The following is a 20788-nucleotide window of genomic DNA, read 5'->3' as shown; positions in this document are numbered from 1 at the left end:
AAACCACGGCCACGAAAATCCACAGTTTTGAATAGGTGTATTTTTGAGAAAAAGGTGTATTCTTATGGAAATGTTTCATTTATTACCGCAAGAAAAAAAACGCCACAGGTTGTTAATTCAATAAAGACTCATAGGATGACTTGGCAGTGAATATAAATTTTCATAGCACTGCAATTGATTGTTACCATGATATATGCATTTGTTGATTAATTTTATATAATCATCTAAGGCTGTTATGTAAGTTAATTGCGAAGTTAATTGCGAAGAAATCATTCTCCTTTTCTTCGTTAATTGAGTTCTTCATGATCAATACACGATGAACGTTGTATTGCTAAACGAACACTCATAAACAGTGAAAAGAAAATAAATCTTCAGTGGAGAAAGACTGGAAGTTTTTCATGCAAGCAAGAAGATTGGATTCCTACCGGTTAACAAAATTGGATATCTAACATACACGACATAGATATTAAGGTGAGTGGAAGGATTCAATTTTCTTGAACTAAAATGAAAAAAAAAATCTTTCAGAAAAATTGAAAAAAAAAAAAACATTTTCCCCTGAAAACGTCGGATTTCGTCTGATATTTTTATAAGATGCACATATCTGTCACCACAGAGGTACATGCACATTGTACATAGAAGCATTTGAAATTAATTATAAACACCACAGCATTCTGTATGGTATGTCCCATCAAGGTCAGATTAAACTAATAAATTAAAATGATTGGACACCAAGTTTATGATATTTCAGACATAGTTCATGTTATCTTTAAAGTGTAAAAGAGAGCAAACACATATGTGAGAAAAAGAAAAATCATTGGTTGCTTTATATAGTAACATGTTCTACAGGGTTCGTCGACTTCCAGATTTGAAAATTATTCATTGTAAAGGTTACTATCAGGGATTTTTCTCTTCCGTAAAGAAAATTCAATGATTGTAATTGCTACGAATTATCAACGTTTCGGAAGACGTGTTGACAATATATGTAATTTGTTTAATATTTATTAGATACATTTAAAAATGGTGACTTTTGCGTAATAGTTATGAAATCGAGAAATTGTCTCTTTAATCATATTTCTGTATTGATAGCATGAATTCCACTTTCTGTCATCTGAATATGTGCAGTAAATATTTTATAAATTGATATTTTTTACAATGTGGCTTCAATTGGATAATTTGCTGAATTATCAGTTATATGTTGAAAAATTTGAATGGCTTCCAAATATACATTACATGACTACTGGATATAAATAGATTTATAAGATTAAACTTGACACATGCATTGTTCATAAAAATGATCAATAAATTAGAAAATATTATATTTGTAAACGCATAAATTTTTTTTCTCCATATTTTCGAATAGCACGTAGTATAATAAACCAATTATTAGAAGCTAACAAAGAGACAAAAGACTGCGCTATTTACACTTTCACAGCAATGCCATTATTTCCGAACACTCTTGCAAATAAGAGTTTCATTAAAGTTGATAATTTTTGCAGACATTGCATGCACTATTAGACTATTTGCAAATTTCTGTTCCGCATGAAACTTTAGTGTTTTTAAATAATACTATGAAATAATTTATTTATGAACCTAGACGTTTACAGCTATACGAATTGGATAATGATAGCTGCAAACTCTCCAGCGATGATGATTGATGGTGCTGGATAAATTGTTCCTTCTGAATATTGGACCATAAAACATCTTTATCTTGAAATGCAAATGCACAATAAATGTTTTTCAGAAAAGCATTTGTATCTCACGTATTCTTGAGTGCATATAGCAGTCTTTTGAAACAACAATGATCCAATATCTCTTTGTCTAAATTTTCATGTTACGGCAACATCTATGCATTATATGATGTTTATTTCTACACCACTTCAAAAGTAAAACAAAGGCATTAAAAATGGAAAAATACAATGCATGTTTTTTGTAAAGCAATGTTCACAGCTTTTATGAATTGTTTTAGCTCTCAAAATCAATCTCTGATAAGAAAGTCATATTCTATAATGAGAAACATTGTCTTTTCTTGAAGAGTTTTTGTTCTCTGTATCTAATGTAAATCTAAAATCGAGTTATTTTGACGATACATTGTAGATAATATGCTTTTGATGATGCTATCATTTTGAAAGAAAAACTATTCCAAGTCTATCAGGATAATACAAATATTTTAGGCTCAATTTTTGAGCACTTTTACTTTGCTTATATGTTTTCTGTAGAAAAAAGGAAGGTATTTTTCAATCAATTTCCTTTGCCTGCTGTAATCTCCTATGACCTCTTTATTCTTTTTTAGAAAAGGAAAATATGATCACGTATGTTCTTATTACGTTTTAAGATGAATTAAGCTTGGGAAAATATATTTTACTTACAAAGATATTTTTTATTTATTATATTGATATTATTCAAGTTTCCAGATTTACAACTTTGTGAAATTAACTGAACGTTTTTTGTTTTACTCCTTTGTACTTATTTTTAGTATATAATATATATAAAAGAAGATGAATCATGCCATTGAGAAAGGAATAAATAAGATGTACATCAATATATAATTTTCAAAATTTACTTGTTTTTATGAATAAGAAAGTTCATCTTTTTGCTGACTGTAGGGGTATCATTGTAGGATCATTCCTCATGAATATGTTAGTATTTTTTACCAATATGAAATAAATAGATTGATAAGAAAAAGAAAATACACTTATAGTTGCATTTTCCAAATTAAATCATCTATTTTCTGTCTACATTTCGGAAATTATTACACTAGACAAACAGAAATTATAGACTGTTCTAATTCGGGTAGCTCTAACAATGTACCACTTTGATCAGCTTATTTTTTGCAGGAAGCACGCTATTGAAGATGAGTAATTAACAATAATCCACTTACCAAACAGCCTTACAGAATCAATTGTTCACCAGAACAGGTCAGATGGATTATAAGACCAATTGATTATGCAGTCAATTTATGACAGGGCCTATACCATGCTTGTATCCCGATGATAAAAAATCATCAATAACTTCGTAGCTGATGATACTAAAGAACACGAAGCGTATCGTAGCACTTTATTAATAATACATCATACTTCAGTGTTTTGATGCTTTAAAACGTATGACTTTCTTGCTGTCAGTTACAGTTTTACGTGAGGATATGTAACAACGCATATCTGCTTTTATAGGTAGGTTTTTGTAGTCGATGCACATGTTGTTAAGGAAAAATGCATCAAATGGTCGCAATGATTTTTAGAGGAAGACTGTAAAGTCATCTAACTTTCCATCTAGCTTTGCTGAAGAATTACTCCTAATTGCAAAAGATGGTAATGAAGATAGGACAGTCAACTATTAATTGACTTTTGGCGTTTCTCTTTGCATTAATTCTGCGTCTTTAAATGTTTGTGAGAAAAAAAATCAATGTGTGAAGGTTTTCACTTTCGCTTCAAGAATTGGCGGTAACGGACATATAAGATTACAGTTTTTTCAGGAACCATCAGCAAACAAATAGCCCCCGTTCTCTGATTAACTTCATTTGAAGGGTGTCTTTCCTTCTTGACAGGGAAGTCTTTCTGTGGGCAAGTACGGAATATTGACAATGGCAACTGAGGAGAAAGAAGTTAGACAGCCTCGGGTCGTTGCTATTGCTATAGATAATAGTGAATATGCAGAAAAAGCTTTTGATTGTGAGTATTATCTTCTTTTTTATTGAATTATGTGTTTTCATAATTAATCGCTTTGTTTCCATTCTCAGTTTGAAGATACATTTTATCGATGGAATCTTCCAAGACAGCAAGCTAGAGAAAAACTTTCTTAGATAATTTGAAGTTTCTTTTAACCTTGACACTAAGTGCGTGCTGTTTTATGTAGTTACATCCGGAATTTTATTAAGATAACGCACACAAGATATACATATCGCACTTAGAAACTCACTCAGAGCTCTCCATCGTACTTTAAAAACAGCGAGATTAATAAATTTTGAACAAATATTGATTGATCGTAATAAGCAATTTGAATAAATTAAGATATATTTATCAATTTGTTTCATTCCATAGATATCTCTATATCATACTTTACTGATTTGTTTAAAAACAAGGGTCCATAAAACGTTACATTTTTCTCTGTGCGGAAAATATACATAAATCAATAAGTAAAGCAAAAGAAGCATGGCGTTATGTTCTCGATAAAATCCCCACCATATATTTCTTTTAATTAGGCACGCAAAATTGAGGATGTAAAAAATTCCTTGAACATTGAACCATGTACCAAGAGATTACGAAGTTAACGATAATCAGATAGCAGTTTTGTGGATTTTTTCGAACCGTAATCTCCGGTGGCAGTAAAATCCAATGTCTGACATCGCATTGGGATCTTCGGTTCCTTCAATAGCTGCTTTTACGATGCGCCGAGACTTTCCAATTCAGCGTTTTATTGGAAGTTTTATTGTTATTAAGACTTCTCTCCATATCATTTGAAAATTACTCATCTTGGGTTGAAATAAATGGATATTCAAAAAGAATTTATAACAGATCTTCCTAAAATTCACGTGAACCAAAGAGATAAATGAGCTATTTTGGTTGAAGCCTGTACGTCTCACATTCGTCAGTCTGTCTATAAACATTTCACATTTTTTATTATACCGTATCTCTGCAAAATTACTTGATATAAGATTTTTCAGCTACACAGAATACATTGTTTAATCAAATGTTGGTAATTCCTCCATAAAAGACAATGCTGTACTTTGTAATATATGACTGTTATCATCCTTGTCTTTACGTAAAATATTTGGAATTTAGACAGAAGAAAAGTGAAATGAGTTTTCATAGAAATATGAAGTGAAATATGAAGATAACAAACAGTAATCAAGCTCAAAAGTCTATTGAAACAATACAAATTTGAAGCAGAGCATACACAGATCTCTTAAATATCAGAGGTGGGATCAGGTGCCATGGAGGAGAAAACATCCCCTGTCGACCGGTCACACCCGCCTTGTGCTCTTTGTCATGATGGGGTAAACGGAAAAATCCTTAGACAATTCAGTGTGAAAATAATGGGCAAACATGTACAATATTTTTGAAAATCCTCAGTCAATATTTGACTTAATGATAGATTTTATTTGCTGAGGAGGTCATTGTATCGACCATAGAGATTGTGAAATGATGATCTTAAACGAATCTGATGATATTCTTGTTTCATCAACTTATTTTTCAATAGCTTGCCTCGTTTAAAAAAATGTTCGTACGTAGAGCATGCGCTTGCGCATCGAATTAACTGGAGATGTAAGCTCCATATATAGTTGATAATATATAAATAAGGGAAGTTGACGATAGAAAAGTTGAAGTCATCACATTTATCATTAAATTTTGTTGTTAGGTTACACAGAACGTCTTTTCTAGTAAAATATCCAAACATGAAACAGATGTCAGACTTCTAAGTATCTTTTAGTTCGAGTTCAAAATGATATATCGAATCAATGTAGGAATGAAAATGGATATTGTTAACTGGTAAAACGTCGTCGATATATCTAAATGCTCTCTATGTTTTTAGCAAAAACAACAAAATGGAAATCTTCAAGATAATGTATAAATGTATGACTTTTTGTTAAAAAATCAAAACCTTGGGCTGAGGTCAAATCTTTGTTCAAACTCTTTGCACAGTGCAGAACCACTAACGTACCAATTGCCATAGCTAGGCTAAAAAGCTTCTGTAAGAGTCCTTATTGATAAGCCTTGTTCAAAAAGCTTGGAATGCTCACCATGGCTAACTAAAATTCATATGTCTTGAAACAATACCATTTGCCAAAACAACTTAAAGTTAAATCACCAGTTTTAAAACTAAGTTCCCTTTATTGTGACTTTTATTTTGACTTGATTTGAGGCTTCGAGATATTTTGTTTAGAATTGGCTATTAAAGGCTCATTATATTTAAATCATTTTTATTATTTCTGACGTTGAGAATACCTGTTGAAAATGGTTTTATCCAGTTGAGGAATCAGTGTGGCCGATGGGCCTCCGACGAATTATTTGAACATTTTTTTTTCAATCTATATGCAGATGTAATTTCAAAAATCTTGCATTTAAGGATTTAATATTCATTGTATCAATGTGTTGCATAGTTGAGTATGAACGTTAAAGGAACATAATATGGTTGTTTGAAATGCTATATTGTTTAAATATTGATGATTCTTTAAAATTTATATGAATATTCTTTAAAAGGGTATTTGGAAAAAATTAGACGTGATGATGACGTTATTGTTCTTATTCACATTCCGGAATCTTACGACTTTTCCTTGGCAAGTAAGTATTTATGCCTTTATAATTTTCCTTCATAAGAAATGCTTACTTTTTCTCTGTCATTCTTCTTCAGTCCAGTTTTAACATTCATATAGCTGTATGTACATATATGTCACTGCACTTTCCATTTTGTGTGTAATCCCTATTGTTGTAAATGTAGGTTTGTTTCTCCTTCAATATTTATGTTTAGATGTGACTCGTAGAGAAGAGGAATTACAGGCCATGGCGACACAAAACAAATTTGCCAATAAAACAAAACCGAAATAAAAATACGTCATGACTACTTGATCAGAAAACAAAGATACATTTATACATCGGGAAAATAAAGACATTATGTGTTTTATATATATTTTTTATATAACAAGATTACATTTGCTACTGAATATGCATATGTTTGCTTAGACTGAAAGATACAATTAAATTCATTTTTGTAGAAATAATTTTAAAACCACACTCCATTACATCTATTTGAATTTCACTTTTTATCCTAGGAGCAAAAGAAAATCTGCATTTTAGTCATTACACTTCGATTTCAATAAATCCAAAACATTTTTTAATTAAATTTGACCGCTAAATAAATTGTGAAGGTAGGTATTCTTGCATCAGTTACATGTTTTCTAATGCAAAGTTCTTTTAAATTGCAAGTTTTATATGGATCGAAAGTATTTTCCATTTCTTTTGCTTCTGTTGAAATGTATATATCCATTATTTCAATCCCATTGAGAATTATGTTCAAATGTCGAGTGCTTTAACTGTCTCCAGATAATATTGTATCATAAGTGTAAGATTTATATCTCAGACATTTCTGTCACTTCTAAATGCGATATTCAGAAACTTCTGGAGAAATGCAAGTAATTTTGCGAAGGAATTGAAGGTTAAGGACAGATGATACAAACACATTTTTATCAAACATTTTGAAAATAACAACTTGAGTCATGTTTATATAAGTAAAATGAATAAGTTTAACCGAATAGATTTTAATTTTTCATTCAAATCTTAACAATAATGGGATTTGAAGTGATAAAAACTTGTCTAGAATAATAAGGATGGTTGCAGATAGGTAGAATTTTAAACACCATAGAAAGTTTACAATGTCTTAATAATTTAGTAATTTATTATTCGTATCATTTACAACCAAAATAGGACCAAAAATATATACCAATCCAGGTATCCATTTTTTTTTTGTTGGTATCATCTGTCCTTAATGTATATACACAGATATAAAGCAATGAATGCAATGTCTTAACTTTACGTTACAATTGAAGGTAATTGTCAAATCGAACAAAACAAAACAGAAGCAATGGCGGTAATTTTGATCTCCAACACCTTTGCACTACAACACAAATATTTTTCTTCTTGTTCGTATTCGAGGATCAATTGTCATACAATATGTACCTACTCTTAAATGTATGTACAATTCAAATTCAATACTTATATACATTCATAACAACACTGTAATTCACATTGAAAATAACATTTTTTTCAAGTCACAAGAAATATCAAAATGAAGATGAATTAAGAACGAAAGTTTTAAAAATTATTTTTCTCAAGCATTAATGCACTATATTATATAAAGTTATGAAAGTTATGATAAATTTCTTGAAATCTAGGCTGTTAATTATAGAATAAATCATAAGAAAGTAAATTAAAATATAAATCATTGACAGTATATTGAATAATTTAGTAGCAAAAATTGAGGTCAATCTTATATCGACAACATTTGAAAGAAAAAGCAATTTTAAAGATTCATAATAAAATATCTGAATCAAAGTATTTGCATGGTAGGAGAGTGGTCGCCCGTGGCTCTTCAGAAGGAAGCGTTCGATTTCACAATACCAAGTATGTATCTGCATTTTGACACAGTTGAACTATTAATAACCTTATATATATATATATATATATATATATATATATATATATATATATATATATATATATATATATATATATATATATATATATATATATATATATATATATATGTATATATATATATATATATATATATATATATATATATATATATATCGTATATGAGCATGATACTAAGAAATTTGATAAGAAATGAGATGAAATATACGAAATACTCTTGTGCATTTTTACACAAGAGTTTATGAGCTGTATATTTCTGTTTACTAGGGTTTAAAAATGTTTTAAATCATAGTACCGTAATTAAGGGTGATCAATGAGGTATTTATGTTCCACATATCAAAAGGTTTACATGTTACTCAGAATGCATTATGATCAACAAAATTCAATAGCTACAGTTACATCTGTAGTTTTCTTTTTCGTCGCCAGGATAAAATTTATGAAAAAGAATTTGTCAAAATTCGTTTTCTTCTAAAAAAAAATTTACTGACATGTGTCATGGAAAATTGAATGATCAATAAAGTCAATCTTAAACCCGTCAAAAATTAAACTGTTGTTGAGCACACGCATGCTGTAATCTCTCCTGAATTCAATTACCCAACACACATTATACCGAACTGGGAGTCCTGTTTTTGCGAGATCATATGATTTGTCGTCTCTCTTGAGAGCTATAGGATTGTCCCAATTTCTGTAGAGCAATTTTAGTTACAGATTGGTCGCAGTAATATATCAATCTTAGAGAATACAACCTAGCAACCTTGTTGGAACATTGAGAAATAAAACATGCAAGAATTTTTAAACTTACAAGACTTTTAACATTATAAGACTATTTTAAATACAACTGTTTTTGTACAATAGTATTTTTCTATTCATTTTCTAAGAAAAAGAACAATTAACTTGAAACTATAGTATAGCATGCAGTAGCATACGTTATTACGGACTTGTCCCGTTCGATATTGGAGTGAAGTGTAGTGTAAGTAGCAACTGTACAAAAATATGTTAAAAGATATCGATATTATTGCTTAAATTTTCCTAAATATCTAGATCTATTTTTGTTTCCATGGCAGCTATTTTGAAAATTTCGAACCCAAAGAAATTTGAGGAGATTTTTTTCACATTAATATTATGCAATTTGAAATACTTAAAGAGAAAAAATGAAATAAAATAATAAGTAAACCCTTCTTGTTTCCATGGCAACAGAAAAAAGGTTATAATTAATGAATAACTACAATATCCTTAATATTATGTGTGCGTTTAGAACTGCTTGTTTTGTCATATACACTGTAGTGTTCAACCAAGAGTGTTATATTTCATTATTTCTGTTTGGTAGATCGTTTATTAAACATTGCAACACATCATTAATATATCGTGTTTATCATTTTACAATAACAATCAAGGACAAAAAAAAAAAAAAAAAAAAAAAAAAAAAAAAAATTAGGGATCCGATTAAATTGTATAATCTGTTAATATTTGGCCTCTCATAAACAAGCTAGACAAAGATTCTCTGTTGTAATCCTAAATAAACCCACATTATGATGCATTAACGTGTCTGATAACTAAGATGAAATGCGGGTTTGTTTCAACTAGTTTAAACGTAAAGCCAGCTGCAGTATGCATAAGCACCTCGGCATGCCTCCCGGAATATCACTGACATGCTAGATTATTATGTTAAAATGATATCGCACTTGACTGTATTGCTTTAATAAATGAAACTTGTCACAAGTTTATTTTAGACTGAAAAGATTATTGAATCCAATTTAAAGCTGCTGCCGGTCGGTGTTAGTTTTAGAATTTCATTGAAAATGTTGAATTAGATATAAAAATGCTTCATTTTTAGATGAAAATTTGTTCCTTTTATTTAACAAAGATCTTGCAGAAATATAACATATTTCTAATTGATAACAAAGTAAAAATGCCAATTCCCTTGCAGAAAACTAACGAAATGCAAATCAGCTTCTTTTTCCATTAATTTCCAGCTTTTATTTAAACGTCGGTGGCATGCCTTTGATATTTTGAAGAATAATGTATGTAATATACTGAAACGCAAAAAAACAAAAAAAAACAAAAAAAAAAAACAAAAAAAAAAAAAACGCAACAAGCAGTAATCTACAAATATTTGAAGTTTTTATCTAATGATTTTCAAAAATGAATACAGTAAGACAAAACTCGATTTAAAAACATCAGCTAAATTGATAAAAATGTTAAATGAATATCTTTTAACTTTAGAAAGTAACACATGAATGTTAAAACACCCCCACCCCGCCCATTCAATTACAGCGAGACTGCCATGTGCAACAGTTGCAGCTTGAATTCTACGATGCAATAGGTTCATCAATCTCGAGATCTGAGCGAAAGAAATATTTTTAAATGCCTGATTTTCAGATGATGAGGTCGAATTTTCTCTAGCCAAGCGCAGTGTAGTATCCCTTGGACTTCCGGTCCAAGGACTGTCATTCATGCTAATGATACGTAAGAGCCTGTTGAGATGTGATGTGGTGCATATTTGCATCTGCAACTCTCCATCACCTTTACTTCGAGATTTTCCAGCAAGAGCAATGGAAATGCGTACTTTAGTCATTTTTAGGAAGCCTTGGCATCGCTTACAGAAAAGAAAGGAGAATCTATTTTTCGGAACATTGCTTCATTACTTATTATACTTATAATAAACAGATACAAATCCTTAAAACTCAGTATTATTGCCAAATGTTTTGTTAAACAGTCAATTTTTGATTTCTATTAAGCGGACTCAACTTAACTTGAAAATCATTCAACCGTTAAATTACCGATATTTACAAAGTTGAAGATGTCCTTACTTTTTAGATACAAAATTATATCCTATATATAATATTTCCCCTTAAAATAGGATGCTGCGTTTCTTTTGTGTTTCATTATATTAACATATAGTTATCGATTCATATTTTACCATTTTTTCTTCTTTTTTACGTTTAGGCCCTGGTGTTATGCGACAGCTCTTAGATGAATTAGAGAAAAGTGTGAAAGCATTGGAGGATAAATTTGCTGACAAAGTTAAGGCCGTTGGGGTATGTTGAGGTCTCCAATACATACTCTGAAGTGATATGCATGTTTATCTGTGTACATATAGCTTGTTTAAAGTTATTCAATTAACAAACTTCATATTTCTCTCGCAAAACAGATAATTCTGAATAGAGCTTATTGCATGCAACATTGATTCTTGATAAAACCATTCCAATTTGATACTTTGTCAAATATCAACCGAAAACAGACAAATGCCAGCTAATTGCTATTTACAATGCCTTCAATGCCCAGATATCAAGCCTCTCTTAACATACTTAATGCTTCACAAATAAGAAATGAATTGATAGGGCAGGATTGGTGTCGTCAGTCATTTCATGGTTAGTTCGTTCGTTGATTTCAACATCACTGATCGGTAATGGATTCTCTTGTGATCAATGTCAACAATAAATTTGACATTTAGCCACGAACATTCACGAAGAAAACCAAGGCCTTTTATTTTCCTCCTTGTCAGATAGTGATTATTCTGCAAAATGAAATGATACATCACTTTCATAGTGGAATAGTGTGTTCTTTGATCAGAAAAACTTATTTAAGTAGCAAGAAAATGAAGATATCTTTGCTCACGTAGACAACATTACCTATAGACCTCAAGGACTAAAGAATCCACCATCTTGAAGAAAAGAACTGAATCTAAGATGCGTAAATCAAACATTCTTTCTGCGTATTTTTATACATTTTTTTTTGTTATATTCGATGTCTGTAAAAATTCCCTTCCAATTGATATTGGCAAATTCAAATTCTATGAGGGGGCGTTTCGGTATTAACTGCAATTAAGTGATATCTCTATTGGATTGATTGATTGATTGATTGTATGTTGTTTTACGTCCCATTCGAGAATTTTTCACTCATATAGAGACGTCGACATATACCGGTGAAGGGCTTCAAATTTTGAGCTTTACTCGGCACTTAGGGCCATTGAGCAGTGAGGGATCTTTATCGTGCCAACGCCTGCCGTGACACGGGGCCTCGGTTTTTAAGGTCTCATCCGAAGGACCCGCAACCTTCACTTCAAAGTGCCGAGCGCATGGCGAAGGAACAGTTGCTACCCATTTTTTATCGACTTAGGTCAGTCGCGGCCGAGATTCGAACTCACGACCTCCCGATCATGTATCTCTATTGGAAAAGTGAATTGATAATATTTTCTTTTCAATTTGAATTGGTGTTATCACCAATTTATAAAAGATATATCATATAATAGTGAAAAAGTGATATCACAAATTTGAATAAGTGATATCACTTTGTTTTATTTAAATGGTTGATATCACATATTCAATTTTCATAAGTGATATCGCTAATATGAATAGTTGATATCACTAAATGGCAATAAAATAGCAAAGCAGTACCTCTTACAATTCGTCTTATTAAACTGCACATGATACAAGATGTGTCTACACAGCATTTGCATTTATATTTGACATTTTTACTTGAAAAGATTGATGGGAAGTTCCGCACTGGCGCAGGGAAACCAGGCGAAGCTATTATAAAGATTGCAAAAGAGGAGAATGCTACAATGATAATCACAGGCACGAGAGGACTGGGAAAGATTCGTCGGACTGTGCTTGGCAGCGTTAGTGATTACGTCATACACCACTCACCTGTTCCGGTGCTTGTATGTCGGATGTGATTTATTGACTTTAAATTGTTCACGCATGTGCAGAACTAAGCTGTTCGTCATCACTGTCTTAATAAGTTATTGTATTTTTTCTTGATTTAAATGAGCAATTTTTTGTCAAATGATTTGCTTTACTAACATTTAACTGAGATGTCAATATTTCTTTCAGAACATATTTGATAATCAACATTAAGAAACAGTATTTTATTGCAGGTTTTCACTGTCATGTACATGTTATAAAGAAACAAAGATAATATTTTTTTTTAAAAACATTTTTGGTTTTTGAATTTTCTTCCTAACAGTTATTAATATTTTTTCTTATCTCATTATTTAAAAGACTGATAATTATACTTAATTAGTTTCTTTGGTAAGAAGGAAAATAGGAAAGATATCCAATGAACTCCATACAAAACCTGCCAAGTTACCGTGTGAGAACCGAGCAATATTGATTGTTAGTACTGACCACGGAATTTGTTGGATCAGTAAGATCTATGAATGGTTCGGCATTGCTTCCCCTTTCAGGAACTTAAACAACCCGTCGAATTTCGGTAAACAGGCAGTAATCAACATTAGGTGTTTTATTTTTTTCAAGCACAAATTAATGTTAATAAACCTAATACATGATTTACAGTTTAATGGTTTTCCTTTCATACTGTATGTATAACTATCTGTATATCTATCCTCGAACACCATCGAAAGGGGACCAACTCAAAAAGCAGCGGAGCTAATCACACTAATGTAAATATGAAGTGAATACATGTATTTCGAATTCTTTAATAGGAAATTTTTCACAACCATAAATATTTTCTTCTCTATACCTTACGAAAATCACTTCACTTAATAAATTCATGCAGGATAAACTAGTCGGATCCGGCTATTCAAGGCCATTTAATGTGATTTCTTAAGCAGTGGGCTCTTTCATCAACGAAACATACCATGATGTACAGATCAATAATTCAGTAATTTTCGTACTTAAAAAACTTTATACGATTTAAATATAAAAAGTTAAATGTCTGCAACCGTTCATTCCAGCATTAACAAAGGGAGCATTTTATTATTTAAAATGAAGTTCCATGATTTTTTCAGTGCACGTTTGTCAATATTTTGGTACTCGCAGTCCAAAGGAATATAGACACGTGGCATTATCAAATGACTAAACTTTATGACAAGTTTCCATTGTCTACTTGCCTTATTTATTTAGCAATGTTCCACTATCACCTGCATATGGTGTTTATGTATCTTAACTTATACGATACTCAAGAGCATGCTCTTAGAAGGATTAATTTTTGAAAAGAGGCAGGCTTCTGACAGATAATTATAAGTTGATGTTACAGGGATTTCAAGAACCTCGTTTAAAGTCAGCATTTCGTAAATTCTGTGTTCGTTCCAATGACTTATTAGCAAAGTTAACCTTTCATGGGGTCTTATTTTGACTTACATATTTCGTAACAATTGTAAGGCTTTTGTTTTTATATTAAAAATACGTCAATAAGTCAAGTCCGGATTAATCCCTCTACCTGATCAATACAAAGGGCTCAAAATTGGAGTGACCGGTCGACAGGGAATGCTTAATTTCACAGGCACCTGATACCAATTATGGAATTTTCAGGGGTTCGTCTTTTATGCCCTGTTCACAGATTTGTATTGTTTGTATGTCTTTTGAGATCGATCACTGTTCGTTATCTTCATCTATGCCATCCTGACCGAAGCATAGCTAATTACAAAATTACATAAAAGGGATAGTAAACCATATTTTATTATTAAACATAATTGACTATAATGAATGACAGTTTCAAAGCTTTTCCCTTAGTTACGCAAAATTTCAAGATTTTTTTGCATAATAAATACAGTTATGGAATTTTTACCATTGTACCATCAAAGGTTCATTTCCTTCACGTTTCGTGTGTTTTTTTAAAATATTTTTAAAGGCAATGTTACTTGTATCTAAAAAAAAAAAAAAAAAAAAAAAAAAAAAAAAAAAAAAAAAAAAAAAAGAAGAAGAAGTAGGAAAAAAAAAAAAGATTTATCAAAAAATTTCATTTCTTCGAGGTTTCATGCACGATGTTTGATATTAAATGATTATGTTACTTTTATGTTCGAATATTTATATACAGCATATATTTGGCATTTTAATAATAACTGGATTTTGGGGATATAAATGTTTGAAAATTTCAAAAAAAAATTGATAACAATGTTTCATAGTGAATAAAAAGTTCATAATGAAGTATAAAGATGTCATGAGGGGTAAAATCCAACGAAAGGCCCTTTCTAATTCTTAGGATTATGTACATTTAACATTATTCATGAGTATCCAACTAATTTTCCACTAATATTTTGTGCTTTTTTCTTCAGCAATAAAAGAATAAGAAAAAGTACAAAGACAATGTCCTGTGAATTATTATTCCATTGACGTATAGGATGTATATGTTACATATTTTCAATGCTAAATACCCCAACTCATTATTACAAGATACATACCATACATTTCCATTGTTAATTTGTGTTTATAGAATAAAACAGTTGTTTTTTTTTTAAATTTCACAACTTCTTGGTAATATTGATTATATCAATAAGAATTATAAACAAAACAGCGCATAGAATTCATAAAATGCCACACGAACCAAGAAAAACGGCGGATGTTCGTCTTTCATATACACTGATTTTCTTCCTAATATATAAAGTGGTAGTGTTTTCTGAACAGTGAGATTGTTTTTTAAACCATCGACAGGGGCAGCTAATTCTTCATCATCCAAGAACTCTTTCTCTGTAAAGAGGAATATTTTTTTTAACACATTGATGGGTTAGAAAAGGACATACGCTTAAGATATTGAAGATGCAAAACAATTTTTAACGCAAAAGGGAAAATATTTTCAAGGAAACATATACCTTGCATAAGATGAATTGCCAGGTAGTCAGCTTGTTCCATCTCTAAATAATAATAATAATAATAATAATAATAATAATAATGTCAGTTTACATAGTTTACATGTCAAGAAACTTTTTTCTTGGAATAAAACAATAAAATAGCATCAATAGTCAAATTGGCAATGAGTCATGAGTAGCAGTATGAAAATGTAAAAAAATTGTCTAGAATAATAATTTACAATCTTGGAAATATAAACATGGTGGTAATCATAATATAAGAGAAACTTTGCAAAATTAAACTTAAATTTTTTTTAAATAATAGAAGTATATATGATATTACAAAATTTTATTTTATAAGATGACACAAAGATAATTCGTACATAATATGTTTGATCAAAACTTGCAAAAATTACCAAGATAGGTGATTAATGTAACTATTTTACCATTAAAAGTTAAAAAAGTAACAGATGTGGTTTTCTATGTGTAAATATTTTGTTTCTCATAAACAATTATTCAAAAAATATGAAACTGTTCTTTAAATGTGACATATAAAAAAAATTATAAACAAGTAAACAACAACCAAAAAAAAAAAAAAAAAAAAAAAAAAAAAAAAAAAAAAAAAAAACTTAAATGCTTCTGTTATTTCATCAAATCCTTATATTCAAAAACACTGCAAAGAAACCAAACCTTCTTTTATTCTGACTTTTAAAAATAATAAATACTTTATAGAATAATTTTTTGTGGGTCATATTTCTTTGAAGAACAAACGCCTCAAAATAATTTTACATCCTCTGATCTGTTCTAGATCCAATATATGTCACGTCTTCTTTTAGAGATCCAGGGACACTTATGATGCGACAAAGGATATATTTTCTAGAAAGAGCTTGTCTTATATTCTAGCATGAAACGGGTTTTCACAGTCGTTGCTGGATTCAGTTTATTTGAGAACTAACATATCGTTTTTAAACAATTATGAGGATATAAATTCAGGTAAGTCATTTGATCAAATCCTATAAATCCAGAAGGGCTTTATGGTAGATTTGATCATGTACCAGCCAGCGTAAACATCCCGACATACCGGTATACTTAAAAATGATGTCTTATTACTTACATTTTCATTTATGACTGATTTATAACAAATACAGGTTGAATGAGGGGCTCGGAGGAATTATTGGTCTGTGCTGCTACCAGAAACTCCTTCTCTCTCCGGATCTCAGTTATTGAAGGAAGAGAGGGCTTGAATATCCGCAAATTTTTCTTTGAAAAGTTCTACAGTTATCTTGGACGTCATATCGCTAACTAGTACAAAACAGCAGTGGAGATTGAAAAAAAATAATCTCGAAGTCACTGTTTAATTATCTACTGTTAATTATTTTTTAAAAATAAAATTATCAACCAATATAACAGGTGACATGATTTTTTAACCAGAGTGTATACAAAGCGACCTTTCACGCGGTACATGAAAGAGTTTGACGCGTGACAAGGTAATTGTTTTCAAAACATACAAACTCAGATTATCAGGTAGCCCACGTAGCTGGCCCGTCAATCAAATCAGAAGCCATTGTTTTTTTAATGACTGACAGGCTGTATACTATTGATCTTGATTAGGAAAATTTTGGGGGCGTTAACAAAATTGGGTGTTTAATCGCAATAATCATTGCGTTTAAATGCAAAAGATTGCGTTTAATCGTAATGTATATTGCATTTAAACGCAAAACACTTTGCGTTTAATCGCAAAAGATTGCGATTAAACGCAATACTCTTTGTGTTTAAACGCAATAATATTTTGGCGTTTAAACGCAATAATCTTTGCGTTTAAACGCAATAATCTTTGTGATTAAAGACATTCATTTGTATCAAATCTTGCAGAATACAACGGACCCACGTAAACTGATATATTATATTTCTTTCTCTTTTTACTTATGAGGAAATTGTGTATTGTCTAGCTTTATAGAACCAGATTCCTCCGAGCAAATGCTCTCTGAAAAGATAAATCACTGATTTGAATTTATAGAGGAGAAAAAAAATGTCGGGTTGTAAGAACAGACAACCTAAGAACGAGACATGTCTGTAACTTATTAGATCGCTATATTCTTAATGAAGATTTGTGGTCAGTTGCTTACAATCACAAATCACTTTTCTATTTTGTTATTTTTTCTACTTTGAAACAATTTCTGCAAACAATTAGAATGGATCTTCTAAATGAAAGACTAAAGAAGAAAAAGTTATTAAAAAACTATCCCCCACGTTGCGGTCACAAAGTTTAACTCATGTATAAATGGTTTCAGGGAAGGAATAATGAAATGTTGGAACTACGTACAATATGATGAAGTATTTAGACTAAAATGTATATTCACAACCTTTCCTACGGTTGCATACAGCAAACACAAGAACACAGGTGATGGAATCATTTGAGATCAAAATCAAATGAAAACAGATTGATCGATGTGTACTACCAAATTGACAAGTTTTAATTAATACCACTAAAACGCTGAACTTCTTAATTAATTGTGATACGTAAGCAATTGATCTTTTGCGATTAAACGCAAAGGGTTTTGCGTTTAAACGCAATATACATTGCGGTTAAACGCATCTTTTGCGTTTAAACGCAATAAAAATATTTCTTTCTTTCAACTGGCCTCAACGGGCTTCCGTATAAACCTATCAAATGATTTATCTTTTTTTAAACAACATTAAATATAATTGACTGTTGAACACGACCACAACTTATGATGTCACTGTGAAATAACATCAATTATTTATGACTTAACAATGAATTTGTGGTCATGTGGCAAACCGTTTTCTTTACAGGTTTAAATACGCATTGCTCAAATAGTGTTACAAAAGGGAAAACATTTGCAAATGTACTTTAAAGTTATCCACTTTTTAGATGTACAGGACTGCAGAACAGTTTATGATAAATTCAGGTTTACCATGTTACCCTCGAGGAGACTATGAGTTTACAGATTTTGGAACGCAGATTTCCCCCTATTTTCTCTAAAAGTAATGTGATTGTTCAATATGCTGTACTTGGTTTAACTTGGGAAAGCAGTTTCAGACATCAATATAGTATAAAGAAATTGAATGATTCCGATGATTTTAATAAAAATTCTAACACAAATGTCATCTGCAGTTAACTTTTTTTACGTGTTTATTCTAAATTAAAACTATTCTGCTAGGATTTACATGTATGTTGATAACAATTTCAAATTCCAAAAAAAAATCTAAAACTAAATACATATATAGCGGAGGTGTAAAAAAACCCCCAAACACTTACATTTAGAGAAAGTCAAACTATCGCACGCCTTCTTAAACACGTTTATATTTCTATAAAGCAAAAGCAACCATTGTCCTTTGCTTACATTTTGAAAAAATACCTTCGTCTTTAGCAAAACTTTTATATGGACTGAACTCGACCCTGACACCAGCAGGAAATTCCACGCAATTTTTCGTGTGAGTAGTTTCAACTATACGGAGAAAACGTCGACGTTCTTTGCATACGTTATGATGCTGAAAAACTTGGAGAAATATCCAGCTGGTCTTCCTGAAAGAACATATTTAAACTAATAAACAACCAGCATAAACGTTAAATAGAGAATCAATTTAAGTTTTTAAACTGCACGAATGTTTTACTATACAGGTAAATGTAAGCGAAAGAGGACATCCTTAATTCTGCATCCCTTTTATTAACGTAAATCTTCCTTGTATATGGGTGCACTTTTACTTCCATCGCAAACTGAAAGCAAAGGTTTTCTGAGCATCTTAGAAATAATTTAAAGGTTTTGTGAACACGTGGAAATTATATTTTTCAAAGTAATTCAGCTCAGAGACAACGACATCTTTCAGATGCAAAGATGAACATGATCAGAACACGTTCACAAAAATATTTTTTATAGAATAAAAACACCTTTCACACGAAAGATAAAGTGGAGTGGTATGCTAACCCGTTTCAATATTCATCGGAACAGGGTAAAAATCTTTCAAAAGCATTTCTTTTGAAATCTTTGCTTTTGAACATACTTGTGTAATGGTTGCATTATATTTGGACATACCTGTCACACGTAACAAAAACATTCTGACAAAGTCGTTTATGTCATATACGTATGTGAGTACGTACTCACTATACGTACATATAAGTACGATTTCAACATATAATACATTTAAAAAGGCTATTATAGTTCATCTAAGATCTCTGTCTGAAAGTAGGTATCACGTTGTACCTATATGGTAATTCTAGATTCTAGAAATCTCTGTTTTCGTTCGTTTCTTTTCATCAGCAACAGTCCTTATTAAAGTTCCGTCTTTGAGAGCATAAAATGTTACAGAGAAACGGTGACTCAAAAGCAGGAAAATTTACAAAATTTGTTCAATTCTTGAAAATATAAGGTTTCAGCAAAATTACAGCTTTCAAAACCTACAAAAATTCTACTTTTATGGAGAAAAATGAAATTTTTGTCTGACCCATTACGAAAATATTGTTAATTTCTTCCTAGTTACTGTACACGTGCGCAGAAAAGTTGAACAAAGTTACTATGGTACCAAAAAATGGAATGTTGGTAGACCGGGTATTTTGATAAATTTTTACAAAGACCTAACCAGAATAAATTACTTACATTAACATGATCAAATTCTATATTATTTGAGAGTTTTATGCTAAAAATAAAAGTTGTGTGGCCTTGCCATGGTCATTACCAACGATGTGATAAATACAATTTTGATTTTTGTACTCTTTGCTTGCTTTTTAGTGCTGTTGTTTGTAAAGTTATCACTATACTCTTATTTTTTTTTACTATGAATCTTCGATTTATGATACAAATATAATACATGTAATTATAATGAATTATATGATTTTGACTCGTTATGTCTCTTTAACATTTTTATCCATCCAAATTCTAAGGAATTGGGAGCAAAAATTATAAATTTCATGATCCCAACAACGGTTATTTTGTATATTAGACGTTATTGTAGAATAAGGTTGGAATCACCATAGTATATATGTAATCTAAGAAACTTTAATACTGTACATGTATAAGGCTACTTTTTTCTTCTCATCTATTTTTGCAGTTAAATAGAATTGTTAAATGAAACTTGTGAAATTATCAAATTTAAATAT

General features: G+C 30.6%; 1 protein-coding gene across 5 annotated transcripts; it reads left to right on the top strand.

Moving 5' to 3' along the window:
* Positions 1-366: 366 nt before the first annotated feature.
* LOC133194820 (universal stress protein in QAH/OAS sulfhydrylase 3'region-like) lies at positions 367-13440 on the top strand. 5 transcript variants are annotated; one of them, XM_061330728.1, is made up of 6 exons: positions 367-471; positions 3542-3665; positions 6195-6275; positions 8058-8111; positions 11091-11182; positions 12631-13440. In XM_061330728.1, exons 2-6 carry the CDS (start codon positions 3578-3580, stop codon positions 12820-12822), a joined length of 507 nt encoding a protein of 168 aa, XP_061186712.1. In that variant the 5' UTR covers positions 367-471; positions 3542-3577; the 3' UTR covers positions 12823-13440. The 5 variants fall into 5 exon arrangements, with proteins under 5 accessions (XP_061186712.1, XP_061186711.1, XP_061186713.1 ...); XM_061330727.1 differs by lacking the exon at positions 367-471 and adding an exon at positions 3013-3167; XM_061330729.1 differs by lacking the exon at positions 367-471 and adding an exon at positions 3014-3167 and having other exon boundaries at positions 3470-3665.
* Positions 13441-20788: the final 7348 nt, after the last annotated feature.

This window comes from Saccostrea echinata, unplaced genomic scaffold, assembly GCF_033153115.1.
Source record: "Saccostrea echinata isolate AGI-Se365-2 ecotype Australia unplaced genomic scaffold, CSIRO_AGI_Sech_v1 ptg000029l, whole genome shotgun sequence".
Classification (NCBI taxonomy): domain Eukaryota; kingdom Metazoa; phylum Mollusca; class Bivalvia; order Ostreida; family Ostreidae; genus Saccostrea; species Saccostrea echinata.
This window is presented reverse-complemented; position numbering and strand designations above follow the sequence as displayed.